Here is a 14,188-nt window from a genome sequence, read left to right as displayed (position 1 = left end):
TTGTGGTTTTCCACATTATTTGTCAGGAAAGTAAAATCAAACTAAGAACGTGAATGACAGTCTGAGATGAAAGTCAGGGAGAAAACACCATTAGCTCACAACGGGACCTTAGCAATGTGGGCAGCCTGGGAAGTTTCCTAAAGAGCCTCACAGCAAGCAAAGAGAAGTAAAAATGATCTCAGACAGTATTCACAGGCTTTCAAAAGTCTGCTCCTTCTAGATCTTCAAATCAGGGAGCAGCTTTCAGAGCTAAGCCCCAGATGGCTCAGCATTCTGCTACCATGGGGTCAGATTCACTGGTTGTGCTTTTTTTCCCGGTCAAGAGCAGAGACCAAATTCTTTTTAACTGTATCACCAAGAGGTACTCAGATACATCTGTTAAAATAAATACTGATTCCTACTTATACTATTACACAACGTGGTGCTCAAACTGTTTGCTTACTGCTTAGTGAAGAAGTCTCAAAATGTTTCACAAATATCTGTCCATTTATAACATGAGATGATCAAACAAGATGACAGGACACGGAGACACTAGAAAGAGCCCTAATGACAGTAAGACCCCTTCTCTAGCTTCACTAGGCCAGCACCTTAAGCCCAACATTATTTACAGCAACCCCAAGAAGCTCTAGTCCTGCCTTCCCAACCTCAGAGTCTTGCACCCTCTTCTCACTGAGTCTCACACACCGCACAGGTCCTCTTTCTTACCACTAGATTCACACTTGAGTATCTCAGTCTCTCTCACACATTCATAGTGTTCTGCTCAGGGCCACTCTCACCAGTCTCTCTCACACTTACAGTCTCTCTCACTCTCACGGAGTCTCATGGAGACCCTCACATTCAGGGTCTTGCACACTCACAGTCACTCTCAGCCTCAGGGTTTCACAGCCACTTTCTAGTCCAAGCTGTGTGTTTCTCTCTCACACACACGCACGCATACATGCGCGAGGAGTCTTTCAAACATGCTCAGTCTTCCACTCAGGGTCTTCCACACTCCTGGAGTCAGTCACCCTTTCGCTCGGGGTCCCTCTTACACGCACAGCGTCACGCTCTGGCATGCTCTCAACCGCAGCGCCTCTCACATGCCCCGGCCCATCCGCCCCGCGCCCTTTCCCGGTCCCGCATCCCGCGGACGGCGGCGGCGGCAGCAGCTGCGGTGGGGACGAAATCGGCCCCAATGGACGTGGACCTGTCATGCTGCCCCCGCGCGCCTGCCCAAGGCCCGTTACCTCACGGTGACCAGATGCAGCCAGGATGCTCCGTAGCCCCGCCGCCACCGCGGCCGCGCCTGCTCAGGCCCCGCCCCCGCTACGTCACCGGCCGCCGGATCGCGATAGCTCGCACCGCGTCGGGATGGCGCACTCCTCCGCGTGCGGCTCTTCTGGGGCTCAGGTGCTGCCCGCCGCGGCCTGGAGATCCGGCTGGTAGCTCTCACACATCCATGTGTGCCGCCACGGCCTCTGCGTGCACTTGGCGGCCAGCCCCTAGGCTGGCCACTCCGGGGCCCACGTGGGCCGTGACCTGGACCCAGCTACCCTTGCCAACTGGAGTGCCACTCCCTGACCTTGCACAGCGTCACTTGGGCCTCTGAGGGTCTAAATACGGGGACGCTGGGTCGCACTGGTGGGGAGCAGGAGTTTGGGTATGGTCAGTCTGGAACCAGAAGATGTGCAGTTGTGACAGGTCCCCATACCTCATTTCTATGTGACCCGTGGCTTGCGCCCCACACCCAGGGGCACCAACAAGTCAGTTCACCCAAGGAGCTCTAAACACCCTCCTTACCTGGTTCACAGCCACCCCGCTGCCTAGAGACTCTAGAAAGACACAGACCCAGGACTTGTCCTCCAGACCACATCCATTGAGCATAGACAGACGCTGCCGGGTTTCCGTAGCCAACCCTGGGCCTTCCTGGGGCTCAGGCTTGAAGACATTTTTTCTGTCCTCATCTTGCCTGATCCTGCTGACACTTCTCTTAGAGGACTGCACCTCCCTGCCTCTTTATGTCTCTCTGGTTGCTCCTCTATCTCCTCCGGGCTCCTTTTCTTCTAGTGCCTATGGGGCTCTAAGGCCTTCTGACCTCATGGGCAGCTAAGCCCTCCCTCCTTAGCTTCCTGCCCACACCTCAAGCCGTGACTCTCTTCTGGACCATAGATTCATTTCCCCCAGACACGTGTTCACAACTGCACATCTTCTGGTTCCAGACTGACCAAACCCAAACCCCTGCTCCCTACCAGTGTGACCCAACCAGAGATGGACAGCAACCTGGACCCTTCCTCCTCCAGCTCACTAGGCCCTGCATTTCATGGTTTTCTTCTCCCCAGCTGTAATATAGCCTCCCAACCCATATCCGGCTCCCTCTAACCCATCCCCACAGGATAGGAGGGTGTTCCGAAAATAGATTGGAATGACTTCATTTCCCATCTACCTAAAAACCTTTTCGTCTTCCTATGGACCTGAGATGATGATCCTTGAAGAGCGCTCACTGAAGCTGACCTCATGCTCTCTTAGGAATACCTTCTTTAAGTGTCAATGAGAGTTTGTATGTTTTTGGAGTCATTAAAGAGTCTGACTCTTCCCTCCGGATCAGTTCCTCCTGCCTTCCTAGAGGCTCTGGACACTTGTGTCACTCAATGGCAGCCAGTCCACTTGTCCTTGCAATAGCCACATATACAACCTTCCAGCTCCCAGACCTCTGGCTTTGCTGTCTCACACCCAGTTACAGCAGCCCACCAGCTGAAAGCCCAGTATGCACTAAGCACTAAATCAGATGTTCTCCAACACCATCAGTGTCCTTCAAGGCTACCTTGCAGGGTACATTTATTCATCCTCATTCTTCAGATGAGAAAACTGAGATTTGGGGAGGTCAGGAGACACCCCAGGCTACTTGCCTGGAGCTGGTGGAGCTCAGATTTGAACCTCGGTCTGCTGGTCCTGAAACCTGCTCTGACTCCATACCCTCTCTGCAGCTGTGAAACTAAGGGTGGCAGTTTAGCTGAAACGGGTTCAGGTGTTAAGTGAGTGGCTGCAAGGCCACCACAAGGGAATGGGTGGGTGGGTGTCGGCAGAACTGGGAGTTAGGTTGGGCAAGGCCTAAGGGTTTTCTGCCTTTCATGTTGTCATCCTTTTACCAAAGCCAGCGATGCAGCTGGACCTGTGTATCCCTAGGCATCCTCACCCTCTCTGGGCCACCCTTTCTCCCAGGTTTGACCAATAACTGTGCAGCGAGAGGGCTCAGAGCACCCTCTAGTGGCCTAGGCTGTATCAAAGCCTGAAGCCCAGACTGGACCTGCCCTGTGGAGGCACAAACTGGAGCTCCTACCACCCCGACTGGCCTCGGCTCTGGGCTCTGCACCATAGAATTCAGGCCTGGACTCCATCTCCATGCATGCTTCCCTGTTTCAGACTCTGTTTCTGTCTATCCATCTTGGCCTCTGTCCATACCAGTCTCAGCCTAGGATCTCTTCCTCCCTCCGTCTCACTCTGTCTCCAAAGCAGAACAGATGGTGGGTAGAGAAGCTGAAACAAAGAAGGGTGGTGTCCTGAAAAGAACTCTAGGTTCAAAGGATGCTGAGACCTGCTAGCTGAGAGAGAGAAAGCTAGAGAGTCCAGCCAGGGTGACCCACAGGATTGTCCTGGTACCTAGCTCGGGGGTGGCATGTAGGCCCTGCTGATCAGGCAGGAGCAGGAGCTGCATTCCAACAGGAATGTTTCAGTTCCTGGTTCTATGTCGCAGGAGGGAAAATAGATTCCAGAAGAGGCGGCAGAAGGATAAAGCCCAAAGTGGTGCATAGGAGCCATGCTTTGGTGTTGAGAACCCATCAAGGCTCCAGAAAAGGCCTCGCCTGACTACCTGCTTCTCTAGCCCCTTTACCCCTCCACCACTTCCCACCTCTCAAGGTACTTTACAGTATCCAGAATACTTTTATTGCCAGAATCGAGGTACAGCCTGCTCAGAGCCCCATGCAGGTGAGGCCCACCACTCAGAAACAAAGGGAGAGACAGATGCTGGGTATGTACACAACAGAGAAAATCCGGCTCCACAGAAATCTTGTGGGAGAACAGCACAGTCTAGTCTGACTGTGGCTTTGGGGCCTCACCCTAGAGGCTAGACCCAAGTCTTGGCTTATAGCTGTCGCCTACTTGGAGACCACTGCCACCAAGGTAAATCCAGATTCTCCAGCCCTGCTATCACAAGGAGACTCATGCAGCACCTCTGAGGCAGACAGAAACCCCCAAGGGGGCTCCAAGGCACCTGGGTCTCACAGGGTCCCAAAGTATGTTCTGAGCTGTCCCTGCAGACTAAACACCACTGAGCTGCCTGGTGGAGGTATGTGCTGGGCAGGATGGGCAGAAGCCCTGTCTCCTTTCGACTCTGTGCCAGCCCACTTGGGTACTAGAGAAACCGTGGGGAAGGGTGGCAGTATGGTGGTAGAGTTAGCAAGAGGGCAGTTCAGGGAAACTCCAAATCATCTTGTCTGTGTCCTTAAGTTTTCTTTCTTCATGAGGACCTAAAAGGCCATGGCACTGGGCCCTGCTCTTATCCTTGAACCATAGTCCCAAGGTAAAGGAAGCTAACATCAGTACTGTGGGAAACAGCCCGACCAAGGGGATCAGAGCTCCTGGGCCACGGCTGCAGAACTAAGGGGCCATCTGCTGCCCAATCCTGAGCTAGGCTGTTTTTAGAGGTGAGGGAGGTAAGAGTGAATGCCCCAGAGCCTGAGAACCACAGAGAACACAACAATCTGCCCCTGCCCGCAGGGGAAACTGGACTGCCCTCAGAAAGCCACAGTCAGACTGTCAAGCAGCTATGCTACAAGGAAGCCAGCAGCTCCAGCCACCCATGGCCAGTAGTAGGCTCACCTGTGGCCAGTGTGTGGGAAGGGTCACCCTAGGGACCAGGAGCCCATTCCTGGGGCCTGTGGGGGTAGGAACCACAGCTTAGTCATATCACTTACAGGAAGGCTGAGGGGCCAGGCCTGGTGGGTAAATGTGAAAAGGCCACAGGCATAGGAGGAACACATGGCCCCTGAGTTGGGGATTGGATCCAGGTGCCAGCCAATCCACCTGCAGAGCCAGTCCTGAGGTCACAATTCCATCAGCAGCAGCATTCTTTCCACTAAGGGTCCCTCAAGTGAGTCTAGACTATTTCTTCCTTCCTCCCTCCCAGAGAAAGGATAAGAAATAGCACTTCATATGGAAGATGTTTCACAACCAAAGACTCAGGACCTTGGATGGTCAGTCACAAACTGCTAAACTCATGGGCCATCGCAGCCCCAGAGTCCAAGAGAAGCAGCTGTAGCCGAGCCATCGCGCAGCCCTGGCTGGGACAGGAATCAGGGCCCAAGGAGCATGCGTTTCAGATAGGCCAGGGTAGTGGCATTGGCCAGCATTTCAATATGCTCACTGCCTGGCAGCGCCTGCAATGATACTTGGTGTGCCTGGTGGTTGCGCCAGGTCTGGCAATGCAGGGCACTCTGCAAGTTCACAGTGCCATCACCATCGCCAAAGTAGATTTTAGGGTCGCGGTCCGGGAAGCTCTCATAGTAGAAAGAGTCCGGCGTGGGGACATCAGTGCCATAGAGGCAGTGCAGCTGTACGCCAGGTGGCATTGTGACATCTACCAGCCCTTCCGTGTCCTGCCGCATGAGCCAGCCATCTTCAAAGCCAATGTCCTGGAAGAACCGGTGATAGTCGCGCAGCGTGTAGTTGGCCGTGGGTGTGCGCACGAAGACCTTCTCAGGTGACCAGGTAGAGTTATAGGGCAGGAGCCAGCTGGTAGAGACAGCAGATCGCTGCTGCTCCCGGATCTTCAGGGGACTAATGACCGGGATCCGATTGTTGTCTCCTGCAGGGAGAAGGCTCCAGTGAGTCTGTGCTCAGGAATGCAAGTTGGCTGGGCAGCATGTCTATCACCAAAGACCCTGCTGGACCCCAGCCAGTGGCCTGGTCAGCACACCGCCATCTCCCCACTGTTATCGTTATAACTCCCATGCCTGCATTGGCTTTGTTTCCCTTTATTTTTGCTACATCTGGGAAGCACCCAACCAAGACTTGTTTCACCAGGGACTAAGGCCGCACACACCCACAAGGTGACTTATCACTGGGCCTCTAGGCACTGACCTTATAGAAGGTGAATCAGCGGGTGTCGGCCTAAAGCATGTTCCTTTCTTGTTTATTACATTGAGCTATGTAAACATTTTTCCTAGGTTTAGATCTGCAGAGAGCCAGCTCTGGTCTCATGCTTGCCTGTCACTGACCTGGGCAGCCAGGTTTACAGGATACAGGGCAGGAAAGGAGGCTGCAAACAGAGTGACCGTCCTTCTTACATAGGAATGCCAACAACACAACCACCAGCCAGTGAGACCTCCAGAAGGTGAGTCGACTAGGGAACAGGAGCCTCTGACCCTGTTCAGGACCCTCTGACTGACCACAGGAACACAGCTTTGCCTGGTGGGGCCTGGCTCGAGGACCCCCGAGGAAAGAGAAGCCCTTAGCTAGGAGTCCGTGACTACCGCCCCTCCTCCCCCACCCCTGCTCCCCAGACTGAAAAAGCTGTTTCCCAGCACCTGAAGTAAAGCTCTAAAGAGACTCACAGAGAAGTTGCCCAGCCAATCTAGGGTCTCCACTGGAACAAGCACTGGGTCTGACCTGACCACAGTGGTCAGCTGACCAACAAGCAGGTCAGGCAGTGCTAGTGACTTGAGGAAGAAAGCACATCAGACGCCTGGCACAGCCCTGGCTTGTGGCTCCTAAAGTGAGGGGCCGTGGGCCTCATGCCTGGTCCTGGCAGAGGAAAAAAAGCCCTATCGCTGCAGCTGTCAGGTTCTGACAGTCACGAAAAGGCAGGCGGATTAGGGAGGAACGGGAAGTAGGTGGCTTTCCCAGCTGCTTAGCAAGCAGGCTCACACAGATCTGCACCCGTTTCCTCCCCATGTTGCCAACAGAGGTTCCCCACTGCTATACACAGAGGTATAACTCATAAACAGGAAACTGCAGTCCAGCCTGCCTTCTCTGGGGCAAAGGCAGTATGAAGAAATGAGGATGGGGGTAGGAGCAAGGGAGAAGACTCTCCCAAAGAACTCTGGGTCAAACCCTGTAGGCTGGCCAGGCACCTGCCTGACCAACAGTTATGCCACTCCATGTTCATGCTGTAGAAACTTACAGAGATAACAAGGGTCATCAACGAGAGAGGTGACATTAGGAGTAGTGTTAAGATTCTTTTTTGGAAAAATATATTTGGAAAAAAATACCATTCTGGAGAAAGGTTGTGACCCACAAGAAAAGACACAAGGGTGGCCCAGGAGGACACTGTAGAGGGAAAGAGAGGGTGCCGCCCCCAACACAGCCCCCCATGCTGGGCCAAGCAGAGTCTTACCTGAGGCCAGAACGCGTAGGGTCTTGGCCACGCCCCCCCAAGGCGCACCCAGTGCCAAGAAGGCACGGATGTACTTGTCCTTCCAGGCCTGTGGCTGCCGCTGCAGAAAGTAGAGCGTGTACATGTTGCCCATACTGTGGGCAACCAGCACCACGGGGCCCCCATACAGCTGATGCATCTCCTCGATCATCTCCCGGAGGGCCAGGAAGTAGGGCCCGTTTTCATCTGCAGGCCAGAGCCAGGCAGGGGTCAGGCAGGAAGGGTCCTGGGGCCTGATTCAGACATTTTTCAGGCCAGGCCCAGGACTAGGTAGGCAGGGAGGGTACTAAAATCCAAGTGGGAGTGGTCTGGTTTCCCCTCAGGTTTCACGAAGGTAGGAAACAAAAGGGATCCTTTTCCCCTCCTCAGACTCACTACCTCTCCCCAGGGCTCAGAGACCTAGAAATCCTGGGGTGAGGGCTGGGAAAGGACAGAAGGGATTGACCAGGGGTGGTAGCTGTCACTGCTGGGCTAGACGCCAGAGGCCCAGGGGTAGGTGAGAGCCGAGGGCCTGTGGTGGCTGTGACCTCCTCATCCCCACCTCCCAAGACCTCAGATAGGAAACAAAGATGACTACTTACTTGGGGCTCGGCGCCAGTCATAGGGGGCCCCCCGGACATCCTCACCCCGTGTGTAGCCCCAGCCCACAAGGCTCTCCACCATAGTGTGGAAATAGGAACCTATAGACAGAATGCATAGGATTAGAAAAGGTACAGCCAGTGCAAACAACCTACACCACAACTGCCGAGGAGACAGTGACATCTACTGCAAAGGTCCCTGAAGGAGTGCTCTGTGCCCACACGGATCAGACACTTCACAGGTTACCCCTTCAAACAGACAGGGTTCTTCTCACTCAGGAATCCAGCAAAACCTCCAGCCCCATCCCCTGGAGAGCACGAGAAGGGCTACATACCCACACTGCTTTTGCTGGGGTCCAGAAACTCCAGTGCAAAGGTCTTCCCAAAGCCAGGGACATGCATATCCACACCATCAGGAAACTGGGTGGTCCGGGACGTTCTATTGTACACCAGCCTATCAGGAGGGAATACTGAGCTGGTGATCCAGCGTTGGCACTGAACTTGGGTTTGTCCCAATACTGCCTTATGTACTGAGCCTTACTCCCTTCCTATCCTCAGGATTGGTCATATGTATAGGGAAGACCAAAAAAGTAACTGTGGGGGTTTTCAGAGCTAGTCACCAGATACGTGCCTCTGTGGTAAGGGAATAGTTTTGAGCTAAAGGCAATTTTAGCTTCAGTCTCAAACTACCTAGATGTACTTGAATTAGGGGCCTTGCCCATAATGAGATTATCAGTGATAATCTCTTTTTGATCCACCTGTATGGCAAGGCAAACTTCTATTTACTAAACATCTGCTCTTTTTATCATTCTGCAATGACCTTTTTGTGCCCCCAGGGCAACTGCCCTCATCCCTAGCTCAGAAGGTCTCATATGTCCGTGTTCTCCTTCTGTCTCTGAATATCTCATGCATGTTTGGCCTCTGACTCTCTCATGTATACGGGGTTTCCACACATACGTATGTATTCAATTCAGTTATTTTCTCTTGTTAAGATGTTTCATGTCTGATTATTACACCAGCCAAAAAAACCCTGAGGGTAGAGAAAAGTTTGTTCCTCCCCTACATAACAAAGCAAGTTTACAAAACACAGATCAGAGCGAGGACCCTCACCAAGGCTCACTCCAAAAATTGATCCCAGGATCCCTGTTGAGACAATATTCCTTTTTCCTCAGTGTCACTCACCCCAGAATGCAGGTCTTAGATCTGGTTGGGAGATGTTAGTGCCAGGCCTAGCTCTGCCATGAACATCACACTTGACCCCAAAAGGCAGGCAGGCTAACCTCGCAGGTTCCCATCACTCCATCTCTACAGACCTAGCTCCTGTCACCCACTACAACACATTACAGGGCAAAGGAGATGGTGAGAGCAGCACATAACAGAACCAGACAAAGTGATCTCCACTTCAGTGGCTGCTGTGTGGGTAGACAGGAAAGGCCTGGAGAAATGATGAGGACAGGGTAGTGGGAGACAGGAGAAAAGCCTATGCCAGGCCAGAAATCCTGCTCTGGCCTCCCCTGATAACAAGGAGGCAAATGTGCCTGAGAAAACACAGGCTAGACCTGCAGTCCCTGGTGGTCCTGAGACCCACCCCATCTTAAAAATCAGCCACAGAAAGCTGACAGGATCTCTAACAGTAGCCCAAATAATAGGTCCTGGTAGCCCACTCTCCCTAGGGCAACCTGTAGATTATCTCAGTCGCCATTCAGGAAAGTGCAGAAAATTGTTCTGGAAAGCAAGGCAGCTCTGTGCTGGATTAAAATCTAAACAGGTCACAGGAACAATGAAAGTAGACAAGCCCCTTTAGGTATCAGCCCTAGCCTCCAATTGGCAGTACCTGAGACCATGACTCTGGTACAAAAATAGAAATGCAGACCAACAGCCCAGAAATAACTCTGATCACACTCAGAGAAGGAAAGAGTCAACAAAGCAGGCATCTTAAACTACTGAGAAGGACAGGGTGCCTGGAGGGACAGCTAGTGCATCTGGTATGGGGGGCAGTTAATTTGTTAGATTCAGCTCAAATATTTATTGAGCACCAGTAGTTGCTCCAGGTTCTACTACTATAAAGATAAAAGAGATACCATCCTTGCCTTCAGGGAGCTCAGACTGGGAGAGAAATTCACCTCAATCAGATTAACACAATTCTGGGTTTGAATCCTGTTTCTGACACTTATTAGCTGAGCAACCCTAGGCAATTTTGTAACAGATTTGAGCTTCCCGATTTCCTCCACCATAAAACAGGTTTGAAGACAGTACCAGTTTCACAGAGTTGCTATAAAATTAAAAGAAATTATGTAAAATGTACAGTATCTACTCTTGGGAAACATCCTTGGAAACAAAATTTGATGAGGGTTAGAGGAAACAGACATGTGGCATGCGGGAAGGAGAAGTTAACAGCTCTGGGGAATGGCAGGGACCTGACTCAGGTTTTAAAGAGTGAATAGGAGGGAATTTATCAGGCAAAGGGTGTAGAGGTAGATTCCAGGCTGAAAGAACAGCATCTGCAAAGGCATGGAGACCCGGCATGTCCCAGGAAGAACAAGCAGCTGAAGGGAAAGGTGTGGCCCAGCCAGAGGCAAGGGAAGGGGTGGCAGCCATGCTGCAGCTAAGAATGGGCTAAAGCACAGAAATCACAGGTAGGGCTCAAGGCGCAAGTGTGGATCGGAGAGGGTAGGGACAAGGGAAGAAAGTTCTGTCTGAGATTGCAAAAGGTGGTGCCTACCAGACTGAGGAAATGGGAAGGGAGAAAAGTCAGTGACCTTGAGGTCTCTTGAGGTGAGGATGAGATGGAAATGGGCTCTGGAAGACTCTTTGAGTTGTTGAGCAGCACCATCTGCACCCCAGCTCCCACCTGATATTGTCGATCCAGCAGTCAATGATGACAGGCAGCAGCAGTTCAAGGTTCAGCCAGAGTGTGAAGTAGCTGTCTGTTTTCTTGGAGCAGAGGTAGTGCACGACCTTTGGCTTGTCCAGCTTTGCCTCCAGCTGGTTGCCCAAATCACCAGGCACTGCAGTGGGTCATAGAGCATTCATGAAGCCCTGGGCCTGATAGGCTGGAGACTCTCAAGGCTTGAACCCAAAGGCCTCTGACCTACAGGCGTCCCAGGCTAGTGTAAGTAGGACCTTGTTCACTCTGACTAAAGGACTGAGAAACAAGACAGAGCACTGGGCCACTTAACCAGCCAAAATTGATTCCAGAGAAAGCACAGGCTTGTGGAGGGTAGCAATGAACAGAAAAACAGTTGAAAGAAGCTCATACTGGCATTTGCTGACCTACCGAGGTCTCCAGGCCTTGCTAAAGGCCAGGGCCCAGTAAGGTTCCAAAAGGCAGATCATCTAGAGCACCCCAGAATTTCAGCGCACCTGGACCAAGCACTGGAGATGGTGACCTTTAAACAACACACCATTCTGACAATAATCCAGTGGTGGGTGGGGGTAAACAGGCCTCAAGGATGACTTCGCTCTACCCAAGCCTATCGAGTCTACTCAGAGCCTTGGGGGGTCTTGTGCACTCAAACCTATCCCTGTTGCTTCACTGCCCAACATTCAAGGCCCTTTGGAGTCTACTTCCAGAGAGCTTTCAGGCCTCACCTGCTCCCACATGCCATGCTCTCAACACCTCCCTAATTCATCCGCATTGAGGATCCATAATCACTATGAACAACCAGTGCTTGGCTCACCTGGGCATTCGCTGAACTTTAACTGTGAACCTAGCCCTGCAGAGGAGGCTCTCCCTGTGCACCATCTCACAGTGTCCTCAGGGAAGCTATGGGAGGCAGCTGCCTTCACCTCCTTTCATGACGTGGGTGCAGAAGTGGAGAGTCTCCAACATGACAGCCACTGGATGACATGCCAGTGGACTGGGCAGGGGAGTGCAGAGACCTTGGTCATTGTTTTCCCCCAAGGAAATGGCGAAAGAGGAAGTCACCAGATCTGCTTTGCTAGTATGCCTTTTATTCTGGCCAGGCTGTGTGACCTCTAAAAATAGTAGTGGTCACTTCTGGAGCCCCTTTGTGCCTAGAACTAGGATGAGAGTCATCTGTATGCTTCTCACCTCAAATAACACTGGGAGAAAACATCCTTATTATGCCCACTTTACAGATGAGGAGCCTAAGGCTGAAAGAGGTAGAAATGGCTTGCTATAGTCCCTTCCCCCTTCCCAGGGTCTTCTGTGTCACTTCTCTGGCCTCTGCTTCCGCTACCACCAATTTGAGTCCTACCCATGGACACTGGTCACACTTGGATGCTGATCCTCTGGTGGCCAACAGCAGGTCCCTGCTCTTTGCTCAAGAACAGCTTGTCCGCTGCCTGTCATGGGGTTTCCTAAGATTAATGACAACAGCCTCACTCTCTGAGAAGCTGGGTTAGGATTCCAGTTGCTCTGTGACTCTGGGTGGGGCCTGAGGCTCCTCTGCTGTGAACTAAGATAACCGAGAATTCAATGAATTAATGAGTACAGTTAGCACCCATCAAGGAGCAAAGCCTGCATGCCTTTCACAGGACCACACACTTTCCAATGCTATATCTTTTATACTCGGAACTCCTTAGGCCCAATCATGGCTCCCTGAGGGATTCCAGGATAAAGTCCACATTCACAAGCCTGCACAATCCACTCTTCCCTCACCCCACTCCATTCCAGACAGCCTGGGCTGCCTCCCTTCCTCCCTCCCTCCCTCTAAAGTGTAGTTCCCCTTTGCCTGGAACTCTCTCTTGGCCACAGCTCCAGCTGCATACTCCAGGAAGCCTTCTCTGACTGGGTTGGTGGAGTCTCTCTGCTTGCTCACCACAGACTTGACCTCTGGGGATTATCATGAAAGCTTAAGAAAGGCAAGGCCAAGTTTGCCCAGTTCTCATGGTAAACCTAGGCCCAGCATCCCCCTGGAGCATTTCTAGGCCCAGAGATCATGGTGGAAGACCCCTTGGGACCAAAATGCCTGCCAACCCTACCCTTCTGTGAGATGCATCATCCTCATTAAAATACCACCAGCAGCAAGAGCATGGGGGTCATGCTGCAGCAGACTCAATATGTAACATATACCTCAGCATGCCTCTGCCTTCAGGAGTCCTGGCTAGTCACCAACACAGAACCTTTGGGTGGGAGTGGCAGCCTACATGAGGTATCCAACACCCCCAAGACAGAAGTGTCATTCCTTCCCACTACAAGGAAACACTGTGGTTCCTGTACAGTTGCCAGGGCCAGGACCAAGGAGGGGGTAAGCAGGAGAGGTCACCTATCCCCAACGTAGCTTAGTTCAAGTCACTCTGGAAGGGTGAAAGCACAGGCAAGCTCACTGACTTCCATTCATAGCCGCTGTCCCAACTCTTACCATCTTTAGCCATCCTTAGATTTCCTAGGGCCTCCTCCCTCCGGCCCAATGCCACCCATTTGAGTTTGCGGGGAACCCTGGCTGCAGGGTAGGACAGCAATCCTTTCCTCAAACAGCTTCCTTCTAGTAATGCCCTCTGAAACGTGTGGAGCTGCAAGGGTGGAGGGAGACAGCCTCCTAGCCAAGCCCAAATCAACTTTAAGGCCCCTGAGGGCCAACTCTGAGGCCACCTAACCCCCGCACCGGCCCCCAGGAGTGGGGCCAAGGAAACTCAATTTTCTGCAGCTAAAAATATGGGGATAAGGCAAAGCAAGGCAAGACAAGGTTTGGGACTGACGTGGGCAGGAGGACCGATGGACAACTGCACAGTAACACTCCCATTTACCCCCATATTCTACAGAGGAAAGTGACAGAGAGGTTGACCACACCGCGCCCAGTATGGCGGGAGATGGACAGACTGACTCAGGTGACAAGACGGTCATACGTTCCCTGACCCCGTGCTTAGAGCAGATGTAAACAGGGAAGACAGTCCCGCCCCCGAACCCTGTTCTGCCCAAATCACTTGCGAACAGACCCACGACTGGACACGCGTCTCACCCAGGACCACAGGGGACGGACGTCCAGTCTGGAGAGCCGAGACTGCAAGCAGCAGGAGAAACAGTAGGCCCCCCAGGAGCAGGGGTGCGCGGTATAGGAAGAGACAGAGACCCATGGCGGGAGACCGCGGCTCCGGAGCCGAAGCGCGGATTCAGCGCTCCGGGCTCGCGCCTAGGCCCGGGTACGGCGACGCGCTTAACCCCGCCGCCCGCCACCGCCCACAGCGACTGAGCCAATCATGATCCACCTCCCTCAAACTGCCTGCCAATAGGTAC

The 14,188-nt window shown here is 52.7% G+C and overlaps 2 protein-coding genes across 3 annotated transcripts in view; both read right to left on the bottom strand.

Moving 5' to 3' along the window:
* The window catches only part of SLC7A6 (solute carrier family 7 member 6), a 28,651-nt gene extending 27,270 nt beyond the window's left edge, over positions 1-1,381 (bottom strand). The window contains exon 1 of the mRNA XM_039851842.1: positions 1,227-1,381. The gene's annotated coding sequence lies outside the window, so the exon portion shown is untranslated. The remainder of the gene's footprint in view (positions 1-1,226) is intronic.
* A 2,514-nt stretch (positions 1,382-3,895) lies between these two features.
* PLA2G15 (phospholipase A2 group XV) lies at positions 3,896-14,112 on the bottom strand. 2 transcript variants are annotated; one of them, XM_039851890.1, is made up of 6 exons: positions 13,914-14,112; positions 10,841-10,997; positions 8,325-8,443; positions 7,993-8,091; positions 7,373-7,597; positions 3,896-5,842 (listed from the first exon to the last, which is right to left on the bottom strand). In XM_039851890.1, exons 1-6 carry the CDS (start codon positions 14,026-14,028, stop codon positions 5,331-5,333), a joined length of 1,227 nt encoding a protein of 408 aa, XP_039707824.1. In that variant the 5' UTR covers positions 14,029-14,112; the 3' UTR covers positions 3,896-5,330. The 2 variants fall into 2 exon arrangements, with proteins under 2 accessions (XP_039707824.1, XP_039707825.1); XM_039851891.1 differs by having other exon boundaries at positions 7,373-7,472.
* Between the last annotated feature and the right edge of the window lie 76 nt (positions 14,113-14,188).

The sequence above is a fragment of the Pteropus medius genome, unplaced genomic scaffold (assembly GCF_902729225.1).
Source record: "Pteropus medius unplaced genomic scaffold, Ma_sr-lr_union100, whole genome shotgun sequence".
Classification (NCBI taxonomy): Eukaryota; Metazoa; Chordata; class Mammalia; order Chiroptera; family Pteropodidae; genus Pteropus; species Pteropus medius.
The sequence above is the reverse complement of the archived record's forward strand: the minus strand, read 5'-3'. Positions and strand labels throughout refer to the sequence as shown.

Excerpts from the sequence above, each read along its gene's own strand:
- PLA2G15 (XM_039851890.1), bottom strand. The coding sequence starts at position 14,028 with ATGGGTCTCTGTCTCTTCCTATACCGCGCACCCCTGCTCCTGGGGGGC. Across the intron at positions 10,998-13,913 it reads TCCGTCCCCTGTGGTCCTGG|TGCCTGGTGATTTGGGCAAC; the intron begins GTGAGACGCGTG and ends GACCCACTGCAG. Across the intron at positions 5,843-7,372 it reads CCTACGCGTTCTGGCCTCAG|GAGACAACAATCGGATCCCG; the intron begins GTAAGACTCTGC and ends TTCTCCCTGCAG.